Genomic DNA, 19,456 nt, shown 5'->3' with positions numbered 1-19,456 from the left:
TTAAAATGAGGACTGCAAGTGTGTTATAGTTATCTGCGACACTCATTCGCATATCGATATCTTTACAATAGCATATCATATCGAACCATGGTTCTTCAAGCTCGTTTTCTTCAATCCTGAATTAACCTTAAGAGTTAAGACCTAGACTTACGGCGTTATCTTGTAGTCACATAATATTGCTGCTTTTCGAAGCTCAATAGTAGTCTTAGTCTACTAGACAATAAATGAACTCCACCAAGAGAGACACTGGTAGCGATTAAAGACTGGGTAAGTGGAGAATTTAGCAATTGCGCAGGCTGAAACATGCCGTGACTCTACTTGAAGAAAGCATCAATCGTTCAGGGTGCTTGCATGAACAAGTGATCGGGTATAAACAAGCTCCAAATGAATCTTTAATAACAGGATTGGATTCTGTAAACGTTTTCCCCCAAATGCCCATCCTGATCTAGCGACATGAACCGACCGTTTGAATGTGCAGCTAGGTCGCGAAGAGTCATGCTATGGGATGGCATTGTTGACGTATCTCGGACAACAGGCTTCTAGCAGTCCCAGGTGTATTTACTATTGTTGTAGTCATCGTCACTCCCGCTACCACCGGCAAGAGATCCTACGCCAACGATAGCGCCTTCGCCAACTGCCGAAAGGGCCCCCGCGGCGGGGATATCCTAGGTCCACGCAAGAGCTTGAACCATCGCAGGACAAAGATACGAAGCACCAGCCTGACCAAAAGCGGTAACCATGGCAAGGCTAGACGGTTGCCATGGAAGTAGTTGTGACGAGAACCATTGCTATCCCATAACAATGGAAGTAGTGTAGATTTCCACTAAATTAAACGGGCTGAGTTTGCTGTTGACGAGGGTAATAGGCAAGGTAAGTTGCCCTTTTCCAGAGATTGAAGCAATTATTCTCTGTGATTCTACTATTAGTCAGTAAGTCTAGAGTAAATAGGGAAGTGATCAACAAGGCGCCGTCATTAGGTTTGCTCTACTCTACCCATTCAATTTAGTGGAAAATTACAGTAACTCTCAGCACTCTGCCGGTTTCCTCCAATGTGATCTGTACACCACCTAGGAAAGCCCCCGAGTGGTATCCATTTATTATCTTAGGCATACTGCTCTTTCCTCGTAAGGCCTTCTACTTCTCGCAAATGCTCTTCTACAGGGTTCAAGCCTGGTAAGTAGGCTGGAAGAAAGAGAACCTCCGTTCCTGTAGCAGAACATAGCTCTCTTACCTTGCAATCTCTGTAGAAGCTTGCATTATCCATCGCAAGGGCGGACTTACGTTGTGAGAACTTCCCACAATGACAAAGCAGCTGTTTAATAAAGTCCTCAAACATGACATGATCAGTCGAGCCTCTAACGATGCGCGACAACACGATCCCATCTGGAGAATATGCTGGAATAAACTAGTACCTGACCTCACGTCTAAACTCGGCAATTTAAACAGGAGTAGTGCCTGGAGCCTATCTCTTCCGTCGCTGTATTGTCAAAGTATCGCATCCGGACTCCTCAATAAAGATTAAGTGATATGACTTGTACTTTGATAGCTTGCAATATTAGGGATGCCGTAGCAGCGAGTTACTTTGCCTCGCAACACCACGGGCTATCTTCTTGGACCATTTACGAGACTGCAAAGTCCATGTGGTGCGACTGACCGACACTTCGACTTCATATTTGTCTCGGAGAAACGTGATCATCTCCTCACCATGTAGCCATAGTTCATTACTCAACTTGTGACAAAGTCCGTCAAGCATGCATGATGTAATACGTAAACATAGCAAATCGTGAATGGGTTCATAGAATTCGATACTAACGAAGGAATCCGCCGTTCATCGTGTAATCTTCATCTCAAGTTATTTCTACCCTCCAGCGGTATTTTACATCCTCCTCGCAGACGTAACAGTCAAGATAAACCAATTCCAAAGGTAGCTCGCTTCCTCTTGATTCCACTCTCAAGAAAGGGAGTTGAATCCCTGTGGGACTAGATGATTAACTGTAAGGTCTGGAGGTTCACAATAAGGCACTAAAATAGGCGTAATCTCAAAATGCGTCCCAAAGACCTTGCGAAAGGGACAAATACTTGGGAGGCCTGACTTCGGCTGAATTGAGAGGATATGACAAGCTTAATGGATGCCTGGCAATCGCTGGACTGGATGGGAGAGGCTAGCACCCCAGGCTTATTTATACTGCTATTGCTTGACAAACTGGTGCTACAGTCTGTATAAGTACTAACCAGAGCAGAAAAATTCTGGTTCTGTATACTAAGAACTGCGAACAACTATTAGAGCCGTTTAAAGTGTCGCGGTAACACTAAGCCCTTGCCAGTTGTAATTGCCTTACTTTTACTCTCAGCGTTGGCCTCTCTCGAACTTGGACTTGCCCTTTCGCTTGCTGTTTTTAGATGCGTTCCCACCGACCGCCACTCCAACGATCGGACTGTTAACAGTGTCGCGGAAAGCTTAAGGCTCCCAGTCTCCGTCAGCCGATGTCAAGTGATCTTGAATCAATTCCCATCTCCAAGTGACAATTCAACGTTCTCACTTGTCATCAATATTCATCCGGACACCTGGACCGGTACAAGAGCGGCAACAACGATGATCATCGCTCTCAGCGACAGGCACAAGAACACTACGTGTCTGAGGTTGGCCCGGTTCCTTCCTGTCTTATATACCGCAATGGATAGTATGTTAGTTGGATTGTGCAGTAAGAATACACTTCTCTATTGATAAACTGAGACACAGAATAAACCAGCAATTAAAGAAAGGAAGCCTTTCACTTTACTCAAATAAAGTAGGTATCCATGTAACCCTTCTATTAAACGGCGGAACCTGTAGACAAGTCAATCCTTTATGCTTTTGACTGTATATTAGTCTCCGTATTTAGTACATTGGGAGTTGGAGTGGCGAGTAGTGTGGGTGCTTATTCTAGCATTGTTCATGAACGTCGTTATCCAAGAACTAGAGTACTAATAGGTACTCACGACCTTCATCACTGATCCCATTTGCAGCTATTTGTTTATAGCCAGTTTTGAAAGATTGACCTTGCCTTATGCGGTTAATTTCGTATCAGAATCTGGAACATCTTCTCCTCGCTATCCAACACTGCGTCTCAGGGTAAAGACCTTCTTAGGCTTCTTCTTCTCAGCAGCAGGAGCAGGCGGAGGCATGGTCAGTTGGGACAACCATTTACCATCCATGAACACGCAATTGTATGAAGACAGGATGGCTATTCTTTAATTTATGTGCACGAATTTGTGTATCAACGAAACACAGCAAGGTCATCGACATGCCTTATGACGAAGACCTGCCTACTAAACAATATTGAAGGGTGGTAGGATGATCAGATCCCGACACATCCTCTGCGACATCTTGTCCATACGCTCGCTAGTATTATCAGAAGTAGTTACTATCTGGTCCGATCCTCACAGTTCGGTTCATTCCAGTTCAACATGATCATACTGCCACTGCTACGCAACACCCTAGGAATTCCATTAATTTCCACTAGCTCTACGGATTCCTCACTGGGAGTTGTTGACGGGCAAAACACTACCAGCATTACATGCACATCCAGTTGCAAACATATTCTGATTCCCATCTTTGTTCTTTAGCCATTCAGCATCGCATTGCAAGCATCTCTGGTGAAAGAAATTCATACAAACGACATGCAAGCTGCGAATCTAGAGACCAAAATAAGGAACAGAATCTACAAGAAGGCACCCGGTCACAAATCACGTGGGATGATGGATAATTGGGACGGGCGCTGTGTTGTAGAAAAGCACCTGATGAAGCGTCGGAGACACTTGGCAATTTCCTGTCACTTTGCGACCCCAAGTCAAGTCGGGCTATGTGAGAAAGGGTGCTATGTGTTCCAATTCTTGTACAGTTAGCCCAGAAGTCTTCATGTTACTGGCTGTGATGGAGTAGCAACAGTAGTAGACGAAGAATTATCGTTGGCCCGAGAACTTCGGCTTCTCACAAACGACGCGAGGGGTTCGTATATTCGATTGAAGAGAGGTTTCGCCTTATCTGGGCCTTATGGCAGTTATGCGGGGGTGCCTAGCCTACATGTTTGCCATCGCAGCTGGGGTAGCAAAATTGCTTCTCGCTTCTTGAGGCAACTGGGAGTTGAAAGGGGCTCACAATGTCGACCGTACTTGAGGCCAAGTGTGCGCTGACATTCATGATAGTCTGGCTTCACAAGCTGCCAATACCCTTGCAACAAAGAAGAGATGTGACAAGGACAAGTTTTTCAAGGTGTGGCATGTGTGGTAAACGCGTAACCAAGCTATCTTAGCACTTGTAGTAGAGGCGGAGGATCGACAGTCGTGTTCTGGTACTCATCGTCATATCACAACGTAGATCAGATATGATCACGGGCAAACTCGCACGATACAGCTACTTCCGAAGCCTTGGGCTACAAATTAGGTTGACTTGCACTCAAGGAGGCTATTGGTGGGTATTCATCACATTCTTCCGCCCAGAAAGATTAAGGAAAACTGCCACTCTCAGTGACCTAGCAAGACGCCCAGGGAGAGGGGGGATAAAAATGGAAGACCTATGCCTGAGCCGAGTGTTAGATAAAGCATGTCAAGGAGGGCGCTGTTTTGGTCAACCAAGCAACCTTGCATGTGGCCCAAAGTGTGGCCAATCATGGCGCCGCGTTTGCTGACAGAAGGCGACGAACTACCGTGCCAATCGGACGCGTGCGGGCGGGTCTTCTTCGGCGAAAAGAGGCGGGGCGCCAAGCATGGGTAATAGTGGGGTTATGCCCCACTCTCAAAGTGGTTGCATGCTGACGGCGTTCGAACTGGTTCTGACATAATTGCTCCCTTTAATAATAACCAGGTTTAGAATTCCGGCTTGCATCAACATTTACTGTAGACTACACGCCAACCCTATCAGTCTCTACCTATTTTACAATCATTTACTGACAGTTCCGTGCCTTCTTGTCCCATACTAGTCCGCACAACTAGAGCCTTTGCCGAATCCTGACCCAGATCTTGTTCAATCAAGAACTGGCTATGAGTAATTACCACAACCCAGCCGACCACCGTCTGCGACATAACGCTAAGCCACTTGATAACAGACGCCTGGCCTGCATTGTCCAAGTTATCAAACACCTCATCGATTAGCACATAGTGTGCGCGATGTGTACTCTTGGCCCGTGCTAGCTGCAGTAATGCGAAGAAGAGTGCAAGGTCGACTCGTTTGCGCTCACCACTGGAGCGCTTGCCGTAAGAGAGTGATGAGTTGACCGCAAGTTTTGAATTGAGAACTGATGCTGGAATAGATTCGTTCGTCAGCGCGCCACTTGCATCAGTGTTGAAGATTGAATGAAGCATCCCCGTTGCTATATTGGCGTGACGTGTGTCATCAGACAGTACAGTCAAGATCTGAGCGATGAGCGCGTTAAGGTCTGTTATCGACTTCAATAGAATGTGTTCGCGAAAGGTGATTGTAGATCTATTTTTCACCTTCGCCGGGGAAGTAGAAGAGGAGGCACGATTCCGCTGCGAGAATGAAGAAGCCCAAAACGCAAAGAGTTCGCGGTCCTTAGCAATTGTTTGCAAATCCTTAAGCAGCGAGTCGAGTTCTGACTGAAGGCTCTGCGTAAGCTGTCGTTCGGCTGCCGCCAATTCTTTGTAAATAGCTGCGTCGCGCTGTTGGATTGTTACTTGATTCCGAATTTCTTCGCGCATCTTTTGAGCTCGGGCAGATCTCGCCACATTATCGCTTATGGTCAGAACATGATTGATAGTCTGATTCTCTTCATACTTCAACTTCATCAATCTTGATGTAGCCTCCACAATATCGCCATGAAGAATATCCATGGTCACTTGTTTGCGCTTTTGCTCTTCCTTTTCCTCGCCACCATCTGAATACTTTCCAAACAAACGCCGAAAGTTCTCGATTGTGACTGACAAGTAGTTAAGGACAATCAACCCTATCATGTGCGATAACGTTTGTGGACCTGTGGGATGATTCGCTGCCATAGCCTCAGTTGTCTGTAGTACTTGTGCATGTAATCTGTCAATCAACCCAGCAAGCTCTACAGGCCTTTCTCTATGAAACTCGACAAGGGAGCGCTGCATCTGGTCGAGATTGGCTTGTTCATAGTGGATCTGCTTCTGTAAATTTGATATTTTTGCGCGAAGATCCATGCTTGGTCCAGGGAACTCGGTCTCATACTCTCTTTCTATGTCGTATTGAGATTCTTTGACTTTTACCTGGCCACTGACTGACTCTAATAACGAAACAGCCTTAGCTGTGTCAGTTTCCATTTGTGTCTGAGTCTGTTCCAGCTCCTCACGCCTCCGGGTGCTTTCCTCCATTTTCCAAGTTACTACTTCTAGATTCCGCCGCACCTTAGCGGTCTCTGTGTCGATGTTCTTGAGGAGAAGTTTTGATATCTGGCCCCAGTGATCTAGCATGGGAAGTCCGAGTGACGCCTCTATCAGCTCTCGTCGATGTGCTGGCCTCGAGTTGATAAAGCTTGCTGCACTTTCTTGACTCAGCACGACCGTCCCTACATATGTATCATAGTCTGTTCCAAGGAAATCGTTGATTGCTGCCTGTGTTGCTCGCGCATCTGGAAGCTCAAGCTGCGGTTGAGGGGTACCATGTAGCGTAACGACGACACGGTTCTTGTGGATCTTGTGTTGTCTATACCTAGTGATAGCATAGCCATTGGCAAATTCCAGAGTAACGGAGCAGTTCTTGCCAATGGTGTCATTGGGGACATCTTTGACTGCCATCCCGCTACGTATACACCGACCAAACTGACACCATACTATGGCCTCAACGATCGTGCTCTTGCCGGACCCATTATCGCCGACCAATAAGGTCAGTCCACGTGGGAAGTCATTTCGAAAGTCGATGGTGATAACATGTTGCACGCCGAGGAAGTTGGTGATTGTAAGGGTGCGTGGTTCTGCAACAAATACATCTGTAGAAGGATCTTCCACACTACCTGAGACATTTGTGCCCACGGTCGGAACAGAACTGCCAAGGAAGTTGTGATACGTGACCTCGGGATCAATTTCTTCGTCCGTAATCTCTCGGGAGGCTTGGATGATGCGTTGACCGACTCGCACCAGTTCATCTCGTCGTGAGGAGAGAGATTCATCTAGGTCAAGCAGTTCGACATATTCGCGAGCCTCTGCGATGAGGTCGAGTGTCTTTACTTCTGGCTGAGCGTCCAAAGTAGTACCGGAATCAGCGTCACTGGCCATAGCTAAATCCTCTAGTGTAATCATAGGCTCATCCAAGGGTTGAACGGCGGCGTCACTAGTTGGAACTGATGATCCGAGAGTGTCCAATGGTCTTTGGTTGGATTTCGAAAGATATTTCGTTTGAGTCCAATCCCGTACACTCCGTGCACCTAGCGAAAGAAGCGAATCTCGCGCCGTGACATAGTTTAGATGGTTGGGCTTGCCAAGGAGCATGACATGTTTGTCTCTGATTGTATCCTGGTCGACCTGGCCATCAAGGACCTGCTGGGCATCAACTGTTGTGTAGCCGACAGCATGTGGGTTGATGAGTAGTTCGTGCTGAAGTGTCTGTGGATCGAATAGAACAACGCCTCGCTGTTCATCATTGAGGTCGCCCCAATTCAATTGTAAGGGCGATCCCAAGTATGTGACGCTTCCGTGTAGATCATCCTCATTATTCTCGAGGTGGTCTTGCGTAATGGTTTGATGGCTATGGAAATGCCCTGTAAAGGTTCGGGCTAGGGAAGCGAAATGATCCAAGCCTGTCAAGCCGCGATAGGCGATCGAGTTGGTCGTTTGAAGAATTGCCTTGTTGATTGCGAGATGAGCAAATGCAACTGTCTTGCTCGCATCATCGGGATTGATGGCAGCCACTGCTTCTGTGAGCTCGCTTTGCTCTTCGCGAAAGGGAAGAAGCAAAACTTGTCGGTCGTCCCACTCATGCCGATCGATGATGCTGTGAAGTGAAACGTGCGGGGCGAGTCGTTTAATGTTGAGCGCTTCGAGAGCTGTCGTCTGGTAGTCACGACGGTATGCGAGATCATGGTTGCCGAGGATAATATGAACTCGTGGGACGACATTGCTCAGGTTACTGATGAAGCGATAGCATGCAGACAAAACATGTGTCGGCTGCATTGTTCGGCTCGTCAAAAGATCACCACAGATCACCACCCGCCCAACCTGTCGTCTTTCTGCCTCTGCAACGATCCATTGCGCTGTTCGTCGCAAGCGATCCAAGTCACGGTTCTTGAAGTGTAGGTCACTTAGCAGTAACCATCGCATCGTGTCATTTGCCAGCAGCTCTTGTATCGATAGTTATCGTCGGGGTAGGTGGAGGATCGAGGCGGGATGAAGGTGAGTAAGAAATGTCGGTTGTTGCTGCTGAGAGTAAAGTGATCCGAACTTTTGTTAATCAAGAAGGTCTCAAGTAGACAAAGAGTCGGACCCTTCAAGATCTAAGAACACACATAGAAGCGAGTTTTACGAATTGAACAATGTTCACAGGGAGATCTCGTTCTGAGTGTGAATCCATCTGCCTAAAATAACTCTGTAGGTAACACAAAGGACGTGCGGGGCACTGACCGCCATGAATTGTTCAACTCAGAGTGACAGGCATTGGCCCAGCAGCACAAACAGCAATCACATTGTTGAATTCAGTCATCCAATAAAGTGACTACGCAAGCCACTTGCATTCACCTTGCCGGTGATGTAGCTTGCACAGCATAAGCAAGGTAAATGGTTGTGTGTGTATCATAGCAGGGTATCACTCCCAGTTATTCATACACAAATAATGAGTACTGCTAGTTGTGTGACATCAATAGGCAAGATTATCCGTATTAGTTACCAACAGCCAAACTGTCAATGCAGACCATTAACAAAGGAAGTTATCCCGGATCTAGGCAGTTATTATCAATAATTCAATGAGACTCTATGTGACTTTTGAAATCTCGTTGATGCTGCCTACATAAGATGAGTATATATTTCCTTCTTATCCAGAATGACATTCAATCTTTCATCAACCCACTCTCAGTCCCAGTTTCCCCAACGAACCATCAACTACCTGCCTCACCGTTGTCAAGACGAAAGCACCATAGCGAAACCTACAGCCACAGTCCACCAACATGCTACTTCTTTCTGGCCGAACGGCTTTGAGCTGGTGGGCCAAGTCCGTCCTTGGTAACTACTATGCTACCAAGAATCTACGAGACGGCAACTGCACCCAAGTACCTTGGTGGAGTCATTCCAAGGACCCCGGCACGTCCCGATGCATGAGCGCGAAGGACGTCAAATTCAGCTCCGTCAACGCGTACAAGAGAAATACGACAGAGAAACTCCGCATCGTCGACCTTGTTGCCACAAAGGCCATCCCAGGTGCTAAAGGAGCAGTCGTTGTGTATGTCTGATCGTCACCCTATGTTTTCATCAGTGACTGACAACTCTTATCAAGGAACGGATGGCACACCAGCCCATCAGAAAAACAGGTCCATTGCACTGTAGACTATACCGATGGGCAGAACCGCCGCATTACCAGGGAACACATTATCCAGGAGCCGACAAAGGAGAAGAAGTAATCCCTAGTCATTTTGACGAGGGAACGCTATCTCGTTCATCATAACGAACGTATTGCCATTTTTCCTTGTGGCTTTGCATGGAGCATGGGACCATCGAAAGTGTATCATGGTTGCTTGATACTTGTGTGTATCAGTGGAGGGAGATAAAGTGTGATATTCATCATTGGAGGTCTAATCCAGGCATAATTGATATAGAAGGAAAACTCTGTCTGATTCTGAATTCGTGTATGATAGTAGTCGCTCAGTATCAAATCAGCAGAAAATGATATGAATTGGGATAACAGACAGCCACGGCTGAGTAGAAACTAGACAAGGGATCGTATCATCAAGGAAGCAAACCCAACCTGTTTGTAATCTTTGTATGCACTACCTTTGTGTCAGCTAATGTAGTGCCGTGATTGGCCACGCTGTGGTTTACGTGTAAGGCTGCTCGGTCAAACAAAACAGCACACTGTTTCCCCACAATAAGAAAGAGAATTCAAGGCTCGTTAAATCCTCTTTAGAACGCTCTATGTTTTGGGAAAAGTAGCTATTAATGACCTTTTCACGTTGCTTTAGAACGGCTTGATAATCTTTGGTGTGTCATTTTATCTTGTCGCAACTTGCTACCCCTTAGTCATCCCCGCATTTTTTATCTTATCTTGTCTTCTCTTGTCTTTCGTGAAACAATGGCGCAGATTGGGCTGCGGATTTATAATAAGATAATCGGTAACGGATCTAGCTTATTCCGCATTCTGTGCATTGCGAGACGGTCTTTCTCATTCCTCATTTTCAGAACTCTCCTCAGCATTGTTCATCCCTTGCGTAACAGATCTGTTTTACACCTTCGTTCTCAGTAACAACTACTGCCACTGCTGTACCCTAGACTGAGGCTAACTTCTGTCAAAATGTAGGATTAAGATGTTTACTCACAGGGCTTTCCGTAACTATAAATAAGTATCTGGAAGACACTAAAATGTGCCATTGAACACTACTAGGACCCTTGACTTCTCAAATCAAGATACTAGTCATAAAATAGCCCGGTTTAACGAAAGTATTACTGTAAGTGGTGCTCATGGAGCTTTTCTTGAGTTATTTGAATACTGGTATAGATCTGTAAATGGCGTTAGAGCGCTTGATGGGGCGCGCTCCCATATTCACCAGCGGTTAAGACAATTGAATTCTGCAGAAGATAGGACTACTCATATTGATGCTATCTAGATAGAACATAAGAGACATATTAATAAACTGGGAGAAAACTTGTCCCTTACTACTGAATAGTATACTTTTAAATCTCCTTGTTTAGGACAGGTATCTGGTCAGTCTGATGCATTTGCTATAAAACGCCATGCTGCTAATTGTATGCTACAAGGTCGGCTAAATGTTCCAGGGGATCGAAACTGAGGAATTTAAATTAACTTTCTCCGCACTGTAGTCAGCAGATCAGCGGTAATTCCGTTGCATCGGCGCTAGTGAAGCAGCCAGATCGCCAATGCACAAACTCTGCCTTCTTGCCATGGCTTCAAGTCCTTATGTCAACGCTCCCACCAATTTTAACATGGAAGTTGATGTAGATAGCATAGATACCAAGACAGAGCGTGGCGTGGGAGAAAAGGGCAACAGGCCAGTCACGCAATTGTTTGTGCATGTACTATCCCGTACCCTCACGCGGCCTGACAAGCTTCCCGCCGTAGGTAATTGTCATGGTTCGAATACTGGATGCTCCGATGCCGTCGAGCATGGCAGACACCATCCTCGGTATCATGAGCAGTCAATGACTAGTTCCATGCAAGCAAAATATGGTCATCGACAGCTATGGTTGGTACTGGGAAACTTGAGAATAGTTTTGCCGCCATAATTGCCCCATATGCAGGAGCCCTTTGCTGAAGGCAGCAAGCGGTAAGAGTGGCTTGCAGGTGATTGGCTGATCATATTGCCCCGCCTGCTGACAAAGCTGAACAGCCGACTTACCGATGATGTCCCATTCTTGTGCCGAAGTGCAACCGGGTAGATATCATGGAGCCCAGCTGTTCAATCTCTCATAGCTTCGCAGAAACCTAATCTTCCTAGGCGATAGTCTTTCTCCTGTATTTATTATCCCATTGTGTTTTCAACCCTCTCACACCAAGATATATAGCTGATCAAAAAGTGGCGACGCACAGCTGCTAATATTTACTCGTGTCTATCAAACAGCCTTGTCAAATACCAGTTGTGGGTACAGCTGTTCACCGAACAGCTGGCAGATATGGCACTTCCCTTGTCTTTGATTACTGTCGTGGCTCTTTTGGGAATATCAAACTCATTGCAGACTGGACTGTGAGTTTGCAGTAACCAATGTCTAGGGTACTGAAACCTACTTGGTTTCTCTTCCTGGGATCGCTTTGGCATTGAATAGATATTGTTTCATTCTGCAGGGAGCTCGTGGAAGGACCCGGTCAGTGTTTACCATGGGTAGAGCGTGTATTGTGGTACTTGATATCGTGTTGCTCGGTAATATGCGCTCAGGTATTGCAATGAATTGATGTATCTGGCAGGGCAGTAAGTGGAAGATGTATGACACTATCAAACGTGATGGTGATAATGATCGTGACACAGTGTCTATTTAGAATGAAAGAGTCAAAGGTCATTGTCCAAATCCTATTGTTTGTCTTGTAGCGTGATTTCACTTATCAAGAATAGCCCGAGCTGCACAAACTTGTAGTCATACTTTGCTAGTCACCAATCAGACACAGATGGTTATGGTGACTTGATCTCTGAAGTCTGGGGTTGCATGTACAATTCTTTATTCTATGTACTTGACCTAAGAAGTTAGGTACAGCCATGACAGTACAGTAATAGTTCATACTTTATGATATTCATGTAATCGCTCCTATCCGAGCTGTTAAATCGGTATACGCAGGGTTTTCTTATTCCTGACTTTGCAAAAGTAATGAAATGTTGTGAGCTGAGTCTAGAAAAAAAGAAGTTATATAGTTACCGAGACACACTGACCTGTTGAAATTATTATCTCCTGCATAGCACCTCACCTCACCTATCACTTCAACGAGACACACAAGTAATGGAGTCTTTGCCAATAAGCAATATACCCTTCATGGGCTGACCAGTATGCACCATACCCATAGTGACAGGGTCAACTTCAGTCTTTGTGGCCAGGATGATATTGTTCCCACCGAAGTTACAAACACAGATCACCTTTCTCATGAGGAAACATAACAGTTGAAGTTACTGATATGGAGTGTTGTAACGGATTAAAACAGGTTTATATTGATTGCTGTCATCAATTTAACAAAAGACTCTTTTCGGATATAAGCTGGTTACACACCTCTCTGTCTCACATCTAGGGCGTCCTGCACGCGAGAGACTTGACTCTCTCTGGTATCATGTAACACAGAATTAACGATACTGAAAGAGAAGGAGCGTAATGACGTGTCGGCTCGACGGTTCGCAGCAGATCATTCTACCCTATTGAACATTATTTAGCACCTAATTAAGTAGACTATCAGAATGCTTGACATGGAGCAGTTTTATATATTATCTAGATCAGAGGACTGGTTCCATTTACTTGCTGAAGCTTCCTCCCCTTATGTTCTCTCAACGTATGAACTCACTCAATTTAAAGTGATATCATCAATACCTCCCTTTCAGCTATTAAAGTTTCCACCTCACAGTATGAAACTAGCAAGCCTCATAAATCCAGAATCAAGATATACAGTCGTGGTGAATGAAACACACATATACGAGCGATATCAAGGCAGTCGGTAAACGACATATCTGTTGACATAGTTAAGTGGGTACAGTTAGAGACAGAACCCTAGTAGGTGGAAGATCGTCGGCTAATACTCGGAAAGTTGCAGACTCTGCCTAACCGACAAACCGCATATTAGTTCGGCAATAGCTCATGAGGCCTATCTTTTCTATTAATAGGTAGACGTTCCGTTCCTATGACTACTTCATGAAGTGGCTTCCCTATTGGACATTGCCGGTATGATACTGCCTTTTACATAAAATACACTCATCGACTTAGTGATTACTATCATATAAGGTATAGCTTTATTAGAGGCAGGTCTCTCGAGTCAACGAAACAGACTGCTAAGCATCCCCTCTGCAACAACACAAACATAGCCTGGAAAGACAAAGAGTCATGTAAAGAAGAACCGACCATCTCACTACGCCGTGTATATCGACCTCAACAACTTTGAAGATGGGCCATCCCACTCATTAGCCTCCACTCTTCACTCCGCGCTTAAGCGAGTCGGGTGTTAAGTGGCGCTTTCGCATCTGACACGCGACAACTGAGGAGTAACGCGTCTGGAATTTCCTCTTCAGCAAAAAACGTGATGATACGGATAACTTTAACTCTGCGAATCGCTCTGTGACGTGTCCAATACATGAATATTGTCAATATTCATAAACAGGTACGCGATTGTCAGTTACCCTTGCCTCATTCATCATGACTCTGATAACTCGACACAAAGGGCGGGCGCGTTTCAATATATCGATGGATCTTCCGACCAGGGTGTAATCCTATCTTTTTCATTCTTCATGGAAATCATTTATTGGATGGACAGGCTGTTAGACAACCCTATTCCATCAGCAGCTCATCAACAATTTGTCTCTAAGCACATTATTGCGTCCAGTACATCACACTGTTCATAACTGTCATTCATGGAACAACAGCCAAACACTGGTCAAACTTATCCTTGCTAGAGTTGCATGCATAAATATTGATGATCAGAGACACCCACAATTTCGCTGTAACTGATTTCAACACATCCATGTGTTCTTCTTAAGCCCATATTACGATACCAACTTCGTATTAAACCAATAGCTATAAGTAGCTTTAAATTACTGGCGCTATATGCCTGGATTCTAGGAAGTACTTAAAAAGACTATCTTATTTATATCTATTAACATGAGGGTAAAGAACTGCCTGGCCCCAGTCAAGATTGTTCTTATACTCATAGTAATGCACTTTGCATAGTTGCACCACACCTTACAGAGTCCTTTCTTGTGCCAGACCTGCGTATACAATTATGACAGATATAGGAGTATTCCCAGTAAACACTAATCAAAAGTTCTGCTACATAGTATATACAACACTCTAAACATTTACGTTTGCGACAGACGGATCGGTAAGGTGGATCTGCACCATACTGGCATATTTGTGTCTGGAATGTTAGCAGTGGCGCAAATTACTGTACTTCCAGTCTTAGTTACTGGAAGCGTCGACGGTAGTTTAGATAGAGCCGGGCAGAGGCTAGCCCAAGGCATGTGCTGTCGATGGGGTTTCAGTTTAGGAAAACATGTATTTGGAACTTCTGATATTTGCGAAATACTTAAGTAGCTAGTATAATTTTGATCAAAACATGCCGTTATGGAATAACACAATATGTTCTTAAGTATTCACGTAAAGCTTAAATATATATACTTGCATTCTGGTCCATATTGATAAATCTTGGGAACAGGCGCAAAGTCACATATCTCTATTAATACTCCCACAATTTGTGTTTACTATTGGTCCTCCCAGCGATAGTTTCAACTTGGAGAGAACTAGCAAATCGAATCATCTCAGAAATGAAAAAACGAAACCCGCAACCGTATCCAATACCTAACTTCGAATGTTTGTCGTATCCTACTTGACCTCACTGTAGGTCATTTGAAACGCCACACCATCCTCAGTATGCGCTTCAGCAACAGGAAGCTTGACAACTGTAACGCGCGAGTTGTTATCAGTACTGGAAGTGACATTGCTGTTGGACGAGTTGACCTGTGCACTGGTGATGTCGACCAAAGGCGCATGCCAAAGCGCAACTGTGTAGTCAGTTCCGATCATGGAGGTCAGATCACCGAAGCCGTTGAACGGAGACTTAATGGTGACGTTGCGGATAAACTTGACCCCGGTTGATTCGTTGAAGGATTTAGTTGTCTAAAAGTTTTGAGTACTGGACATTTGTTTCCTCTTAATTAATAAACAGACATACCTGAGAAATGTTGACTTGGCAATATTTGTTGGCAGCCTTTTCATCGCTGATATTGAGACCCGGTCCCACAACAGGAGCACTGTCTCGCGAGATACCATCATCCAGGTACATGATGTAGTTCTAACATGGTAAGCCGGGATAATCATCGACTACATCGCAACAAAACTCACATTGTCCTTCCCAGGGTAAACGTGCAGTGTAATTGGGTTGGCATCCTGCACTGGAAGTGAAGGATCGGGGATGTAGTCTCGGACTTTGACCTTGGGAATGATACCACCCTCCCGGATATACGTCGGTGTTATGTAGGGTAGCTGAGAATCCTGGTCGCTGATGCGGCAATCGTACTCGACTCTGCTTCCACCATTGGCAGGTTCAATCAGTGCAGCTCCAAGGTCCTCGTCTGGACGCAAGTTCATGGTGAACCACTTGTCAGGATACGGTAGGTACAGTTTGCGGGTGCGACGCTTGGACTCGGGTATTAAGGCTGGTGCGACGAGGAGGTCGTTTCGGACCATGTACTGGCTGCGGGTAAATCCTTGGTTCTGACTTGTTAGAGACATGCGTTGATGATGGAACTCAACTTACGTCGGCGCTGAATAGACTTCGGTCGATGTCGTCAGTGATAACCTGGAATTGATGTTAGCAGGACGCTTCACCAAGGCTGAGCAGACTTACCATGGCTCTTGCGATTGGCAGTCCAGTAACCATGTTCTCAAACATAGCATCGTACAACAATTGCATCAAACTGTACCGCAGACGAATGAGGTAGCGACAGACTGGAAGGACTGCGCGGTAGATGATGCCTTCCTGTCCCTGCAGCTTCCAGCTGTTCTCCTCATAGTATTTCTGATAGGCATAAGGTTCTTGAAACAACTTTCCATCTTTCCTCATCGAGCCCTGCCTCGGACCATCAACCCAGTCTCGTCTCTTGGTGTAGTGGTTTCTGAACCACGGCAGTAGAGAGTAGGCAGAGTACCAACGGATAAGCAGTTCTGGGTTTGCAAAGTCACGCTCAGAATCAATGAACTCGAATCCACCAACATCCTGGCCCGAGATGGTGATACCCGACATTCCAAGAGCAAGAACCTGGGCGACAGATATGTCGAGGAACTCCCAAGTAGATGCGTTATCGCCTGTCCATAGACCAGCGAAACGGTGACTGCCGACGAAGCTTCCACGACCGATGATGAAGTTTCGTCTGTTCTCACGCCATTCCAGAGCGGGACTGAGTTTGTGGATGTTGTTCAAGCCATGGTACGTGGCTTTGTGCAGGTTGTAGCTGTACAGAGACCAAATCTCGATTGCCTTCTTACGGCTTAGCTTCGTAGGATCTTGACACCAGCCATCTGAGTCGAGGTTCAGGCGGAATGGAAGACTGCGAGCGTCAGTATATGCATCAATCGAAGTCATTGTATTACTTACCCTTTCATATCACCGTATTGCTCGGCGATGCAAGGACCAGTCATGTCCTGCCAGACAAAATCAAGTCCGCACTCAAAGAGATACTGATACTGCTTGCCCCACCACTTTCGAACGTCTTGGTTGTTCAGGTTGGGATAGTGACCAGGATGGCCATTTCCCCAACCATAGAACACACCACCATGGAAGGGCTTCTGGCTGTTGAAGTTGTCTCCAAAGTTTGACTTGTCCTCTTCAAAGTAAGGTGGCTTCTGCGTGTTGGGATTGATGAGCATCTGATTTCCTACAGACCATCCCACATAGCGCTGGTCCCACACGTTTGGAGCCGACGGATCAACGTCACGATCATCTTTGATGAAGTGGCCCTCTTTCAAACCCTCGCTGAGGGTTGAATAGGTATCACTGGGCATGGAGCTGATGTAGGGAGTGATGTTGGTGCTGCATTTAACACCCTGCTCTCTCAGAGTCTTGAACATGTGAACAGGGTCAGGGAAATGTTTGTCTCGCTTGTCGATGGTGAATGTCCGGTAATCATCCTGCATGTCGACGTCGATGTGCATACCGTCAATTGGGAAGCCGCACTTGCGATACTCGGCGACTGACTCCAGAACCGATTCTTGGCTGTCATAGCCATAGCATGCTTGATGGTAGCCAAGAACGTATCGGGGCTTGAGCCGAGGCTTTCCGACGATAGACGTGTAAGAAGAAATGAGGTCCTGCATGCTGTCTGCAGCAACCATGATGGCGCGAAAGCTGTTGAACCGAGTCGCGACGCGAATAACGCCTGTATCCTTGACACCGACGTCTACACAGATGTGGGAGTAGTTGTCGATGAATGTGGAGACCTGAGATCGATAGCCGGGATGAGAATCGACCTCGATCCAGAATGGCTCTGAATGATACAAAGGTTCGCGGTCATCATGAGGTCCTTTTCCATAGACATTCTGATACCTCATATTGTCAAAATCTGGAAACCGCATTAGTAAGAATACACCCGTACGTCAACAGTTTAACTCACTAAAGTAGTTCATGTATGTCTTCTTCTTGAACAGGTTCTTCCCACCTTGCTCACCGAAACCCATAAAGTCGGCAGTGACAGACTTTTCAATGGACAGTATTGTGGCTCGTTCAGTGTACTGCAATCCCCTGGGTCGAGTCTTCCAAATGATGGCAGCCTGTGCACCCTTGTTCCCTGGAAGTTTGAGCTGTTCAGAAATTTGGGGATCGACGCTCTGTAGACCGGGAAGTCTTTCTGCAGGGGGGTTGCTTTCGAGGACGCGAACAACCGTAATCTGGAAAGGGTCTCGCTGGATCCATATTTGAAGCTGAACTTCACGGTTGGGTTTCAGGACAGATTGAAGGATGATGTACTGCGCATCTTGGACGAGTTCAACATCCCATTGAATGTTCTCAAGGCTATCAAGAGTCTGGATGAGACCACCAGAGCCACCAAGAGTGTCCTTGACAATGGTTCGCCTATTGAGGTATTAGTTACAGGCGATGCATCGATGCTGTTTGAAACTCACGTGTTGAAGTCGGTAAAGTCATCACCGCTTCGGTTATTTGGGTCGAAACGAATCTGCCAAACCTTGGGTCTCATAAACTGAACCAAAAGAAGCGATTCATCGTCAAAGCGAAAGACACGACCGTGGGAACACGCAGGGTTGGGTTTTCCGTCGCTTAGAAGTTGATCATCTTGAGCGAAGGTGACGGTGCGGGGTCGCTTGACGTTGGATCCACTTGAGTCGATACCCTGGAAGAAATCGTCAGACTTGACAAAGATGTAAGGATCGCGAAGTTTGGTGTCTTCTGCCCAACCCATTGTGATGGCTTGAACGAGGTTTGAGGTTCTGGGATGGATGTAGCTATTGAGGCACCGATTGTGGACAAAGAGATAGTATTATAGTGAGATTGAAGGGAGGCAAGATGGAGATTCATCGTGTCAAGACGCTGACGAGTTTGTGTTGGTTGCTCAGCTTGACATGTCGTGTAACGATATCATAGGACCTGATTGAATAGACCCGCCGACGATGCTCCATTATTGTTTTTTTAGTCTCACCCACATATGCATGCGTTTATTTGCGGAAATGAATTGGCCAAGATAATTCGTCAATTGACAATTGCTTATTCTGTCCGTTCGACATTTTGTAGTAGATTGTAAGCGGGGATGTAAACCGTGCCTCAACACGAACTGGCGGAGTTACCAAATCAAGATAGAAAATGCGCATTGATAGAATTGATTCATCGCCCGTTTAGGATATCGGAGAACGACGAAGAATAGAAAAAGCATCGACATTGTCATCACAGATCGAACAGCACCTATTTTTCATATGAAAGATAACTCACCAACATATACACCGTACATTTCCACGAAATTGATCGCAGTTAGCTAGCAACTAATACACGGTTAATATATGGCAGCTAACTGCGCCATGTTTGTCACTTCTGTATAGGTCTTCTCAGCAGACAAAACGTCCAATTGCCGACAGGCGGTAACGAGTTGCATGTGATTGGCGT

At 45.8% G+C, this 19,456-nt stretch overlaps 5 protein-coding genes across 5 annotated transcripts; 2 read left to right on the top strand and 3 right to left on the bottom strand.

Annotated features, from left to right (window-relative positions):
• Positions 1-1,102: 1,102 nt before the first annotated feature.
• On the bottom strand, positions 1,103-1,753 carry FGSG_06490 (uncharacterized protein; the record flags this gene model as incomplete). The annotated part of the gene is made up of 2 exons (XM_011327795.1): positions 1,103-1,395; positions 1,582-1,753. The coding sequence occupies 2 exons, from the start codon at positions 1,751-1,753 to the stop codon at positions 1,103-1,105; spliced, it is 465 nt and encodes a 154-aa protein (XP_011326097.1).
• Positions 1,754-5,297: 3,544 nt separating this feature from the next.
• FGSG_06489 (uncharacterized protein) lies at positions 5,298-8,124 on the bottom strand (the record flags this gene model as incomplete). The annotated part of the gene is made up of 2 exons (XM_011327794.1): positions 5,298-5,348; positions 5,473-8,124. The coding sequence occupies 2 exons, from the start codon at positions 8,122-8,124 to the stop codon at positions 5,298-5,300; spliced, it is 2,703 nt and encodes a 900-aa protein (XP_011326096.1).
• Positions 8,125-9,110: 986 nt separating this feature from the next.
• On the top strand, positions 9,111-9,560 carry FGSG_06488 (uncharacterized protein; the record flags this gene model as incomplete). The annotated part of the gene is made up of 2 exons (XM_011327793.1): positions 9,111-9,382; positions 9,437-9,560. The coding sequence occupies 2 exons, from the start codon at positions 9,111-9,113 to the stop codon at positions 9,558-9,560; spliced, it is 396 nt and encodes a 131-aa protein (XP_011326095.1).
• Positions 9,561-11,055: 1,495 nt separating this feature from the next.
• FGSG_06487 (uncharacterized protein) lies at positions 11,056-12,289 on the top strand (the record flags this gene model as incomplete). Its single annotated transcript, XM_011327792.1, has 5 exons — positions 11,056-11,229; positions 11,413-11,438; positions 11,733-11,855; positions 12,045-12,077; positions 12,241-12,289. 5 exons carry the CDS (start codon positions 11,056-11,058, stop codon positions 12,287-12,289), a joined length of 405 nt encoding a protein of 134 aa, XP_011326094.1.
• A 2,882-nt stretch (positions 12,290-15,171) lies between these two features.
• On the bottom strand, positions 15,172-18,761 carry FGSG_06486 (uncharacterized protein; the record flags this gene model as incomplete). The annotated part of the gene is made up of 8 exons (XM_011327791.1): positions 15,172-15,465; positions 15,521-15,640; positions 15,691-16,055; positions 16,106-16,121; positions 16,196-16,799; positions 16,943-17,906; positions 17,958-18,415; positions 18,466-18,761. 8 exons carry the CDS (start codon positions 18,759-18,761, stop codon positions 15,172-15,174), a joined length of 3,117 nt encoding a protein of 1,038 aa, XP_011326093.1.
• Between the last annotated feature and the right edge of the window lie 695 nt (positions 18,762-19,456).

This window comes from Fusarium graminearum, chromosome 4, assembly GCF_000240135.3.
Source record: "Fusarium graminearum PH-1 chromosome 4, whole genome shotgun sequence".
Classification (NCBI taxonomy): domain Eukaryota; kingdom Fungi; phylum Ascomycota; class Sordariomycetes; order Hypocreales; family Nectriaceae; genus Fusarium; species Fusarium graminearum.
The sequence above is the reverse complement of the archived record's forward strand: the minus strand, read 5'-3'. Positions and strand labels throughout refer to the sequence as shown.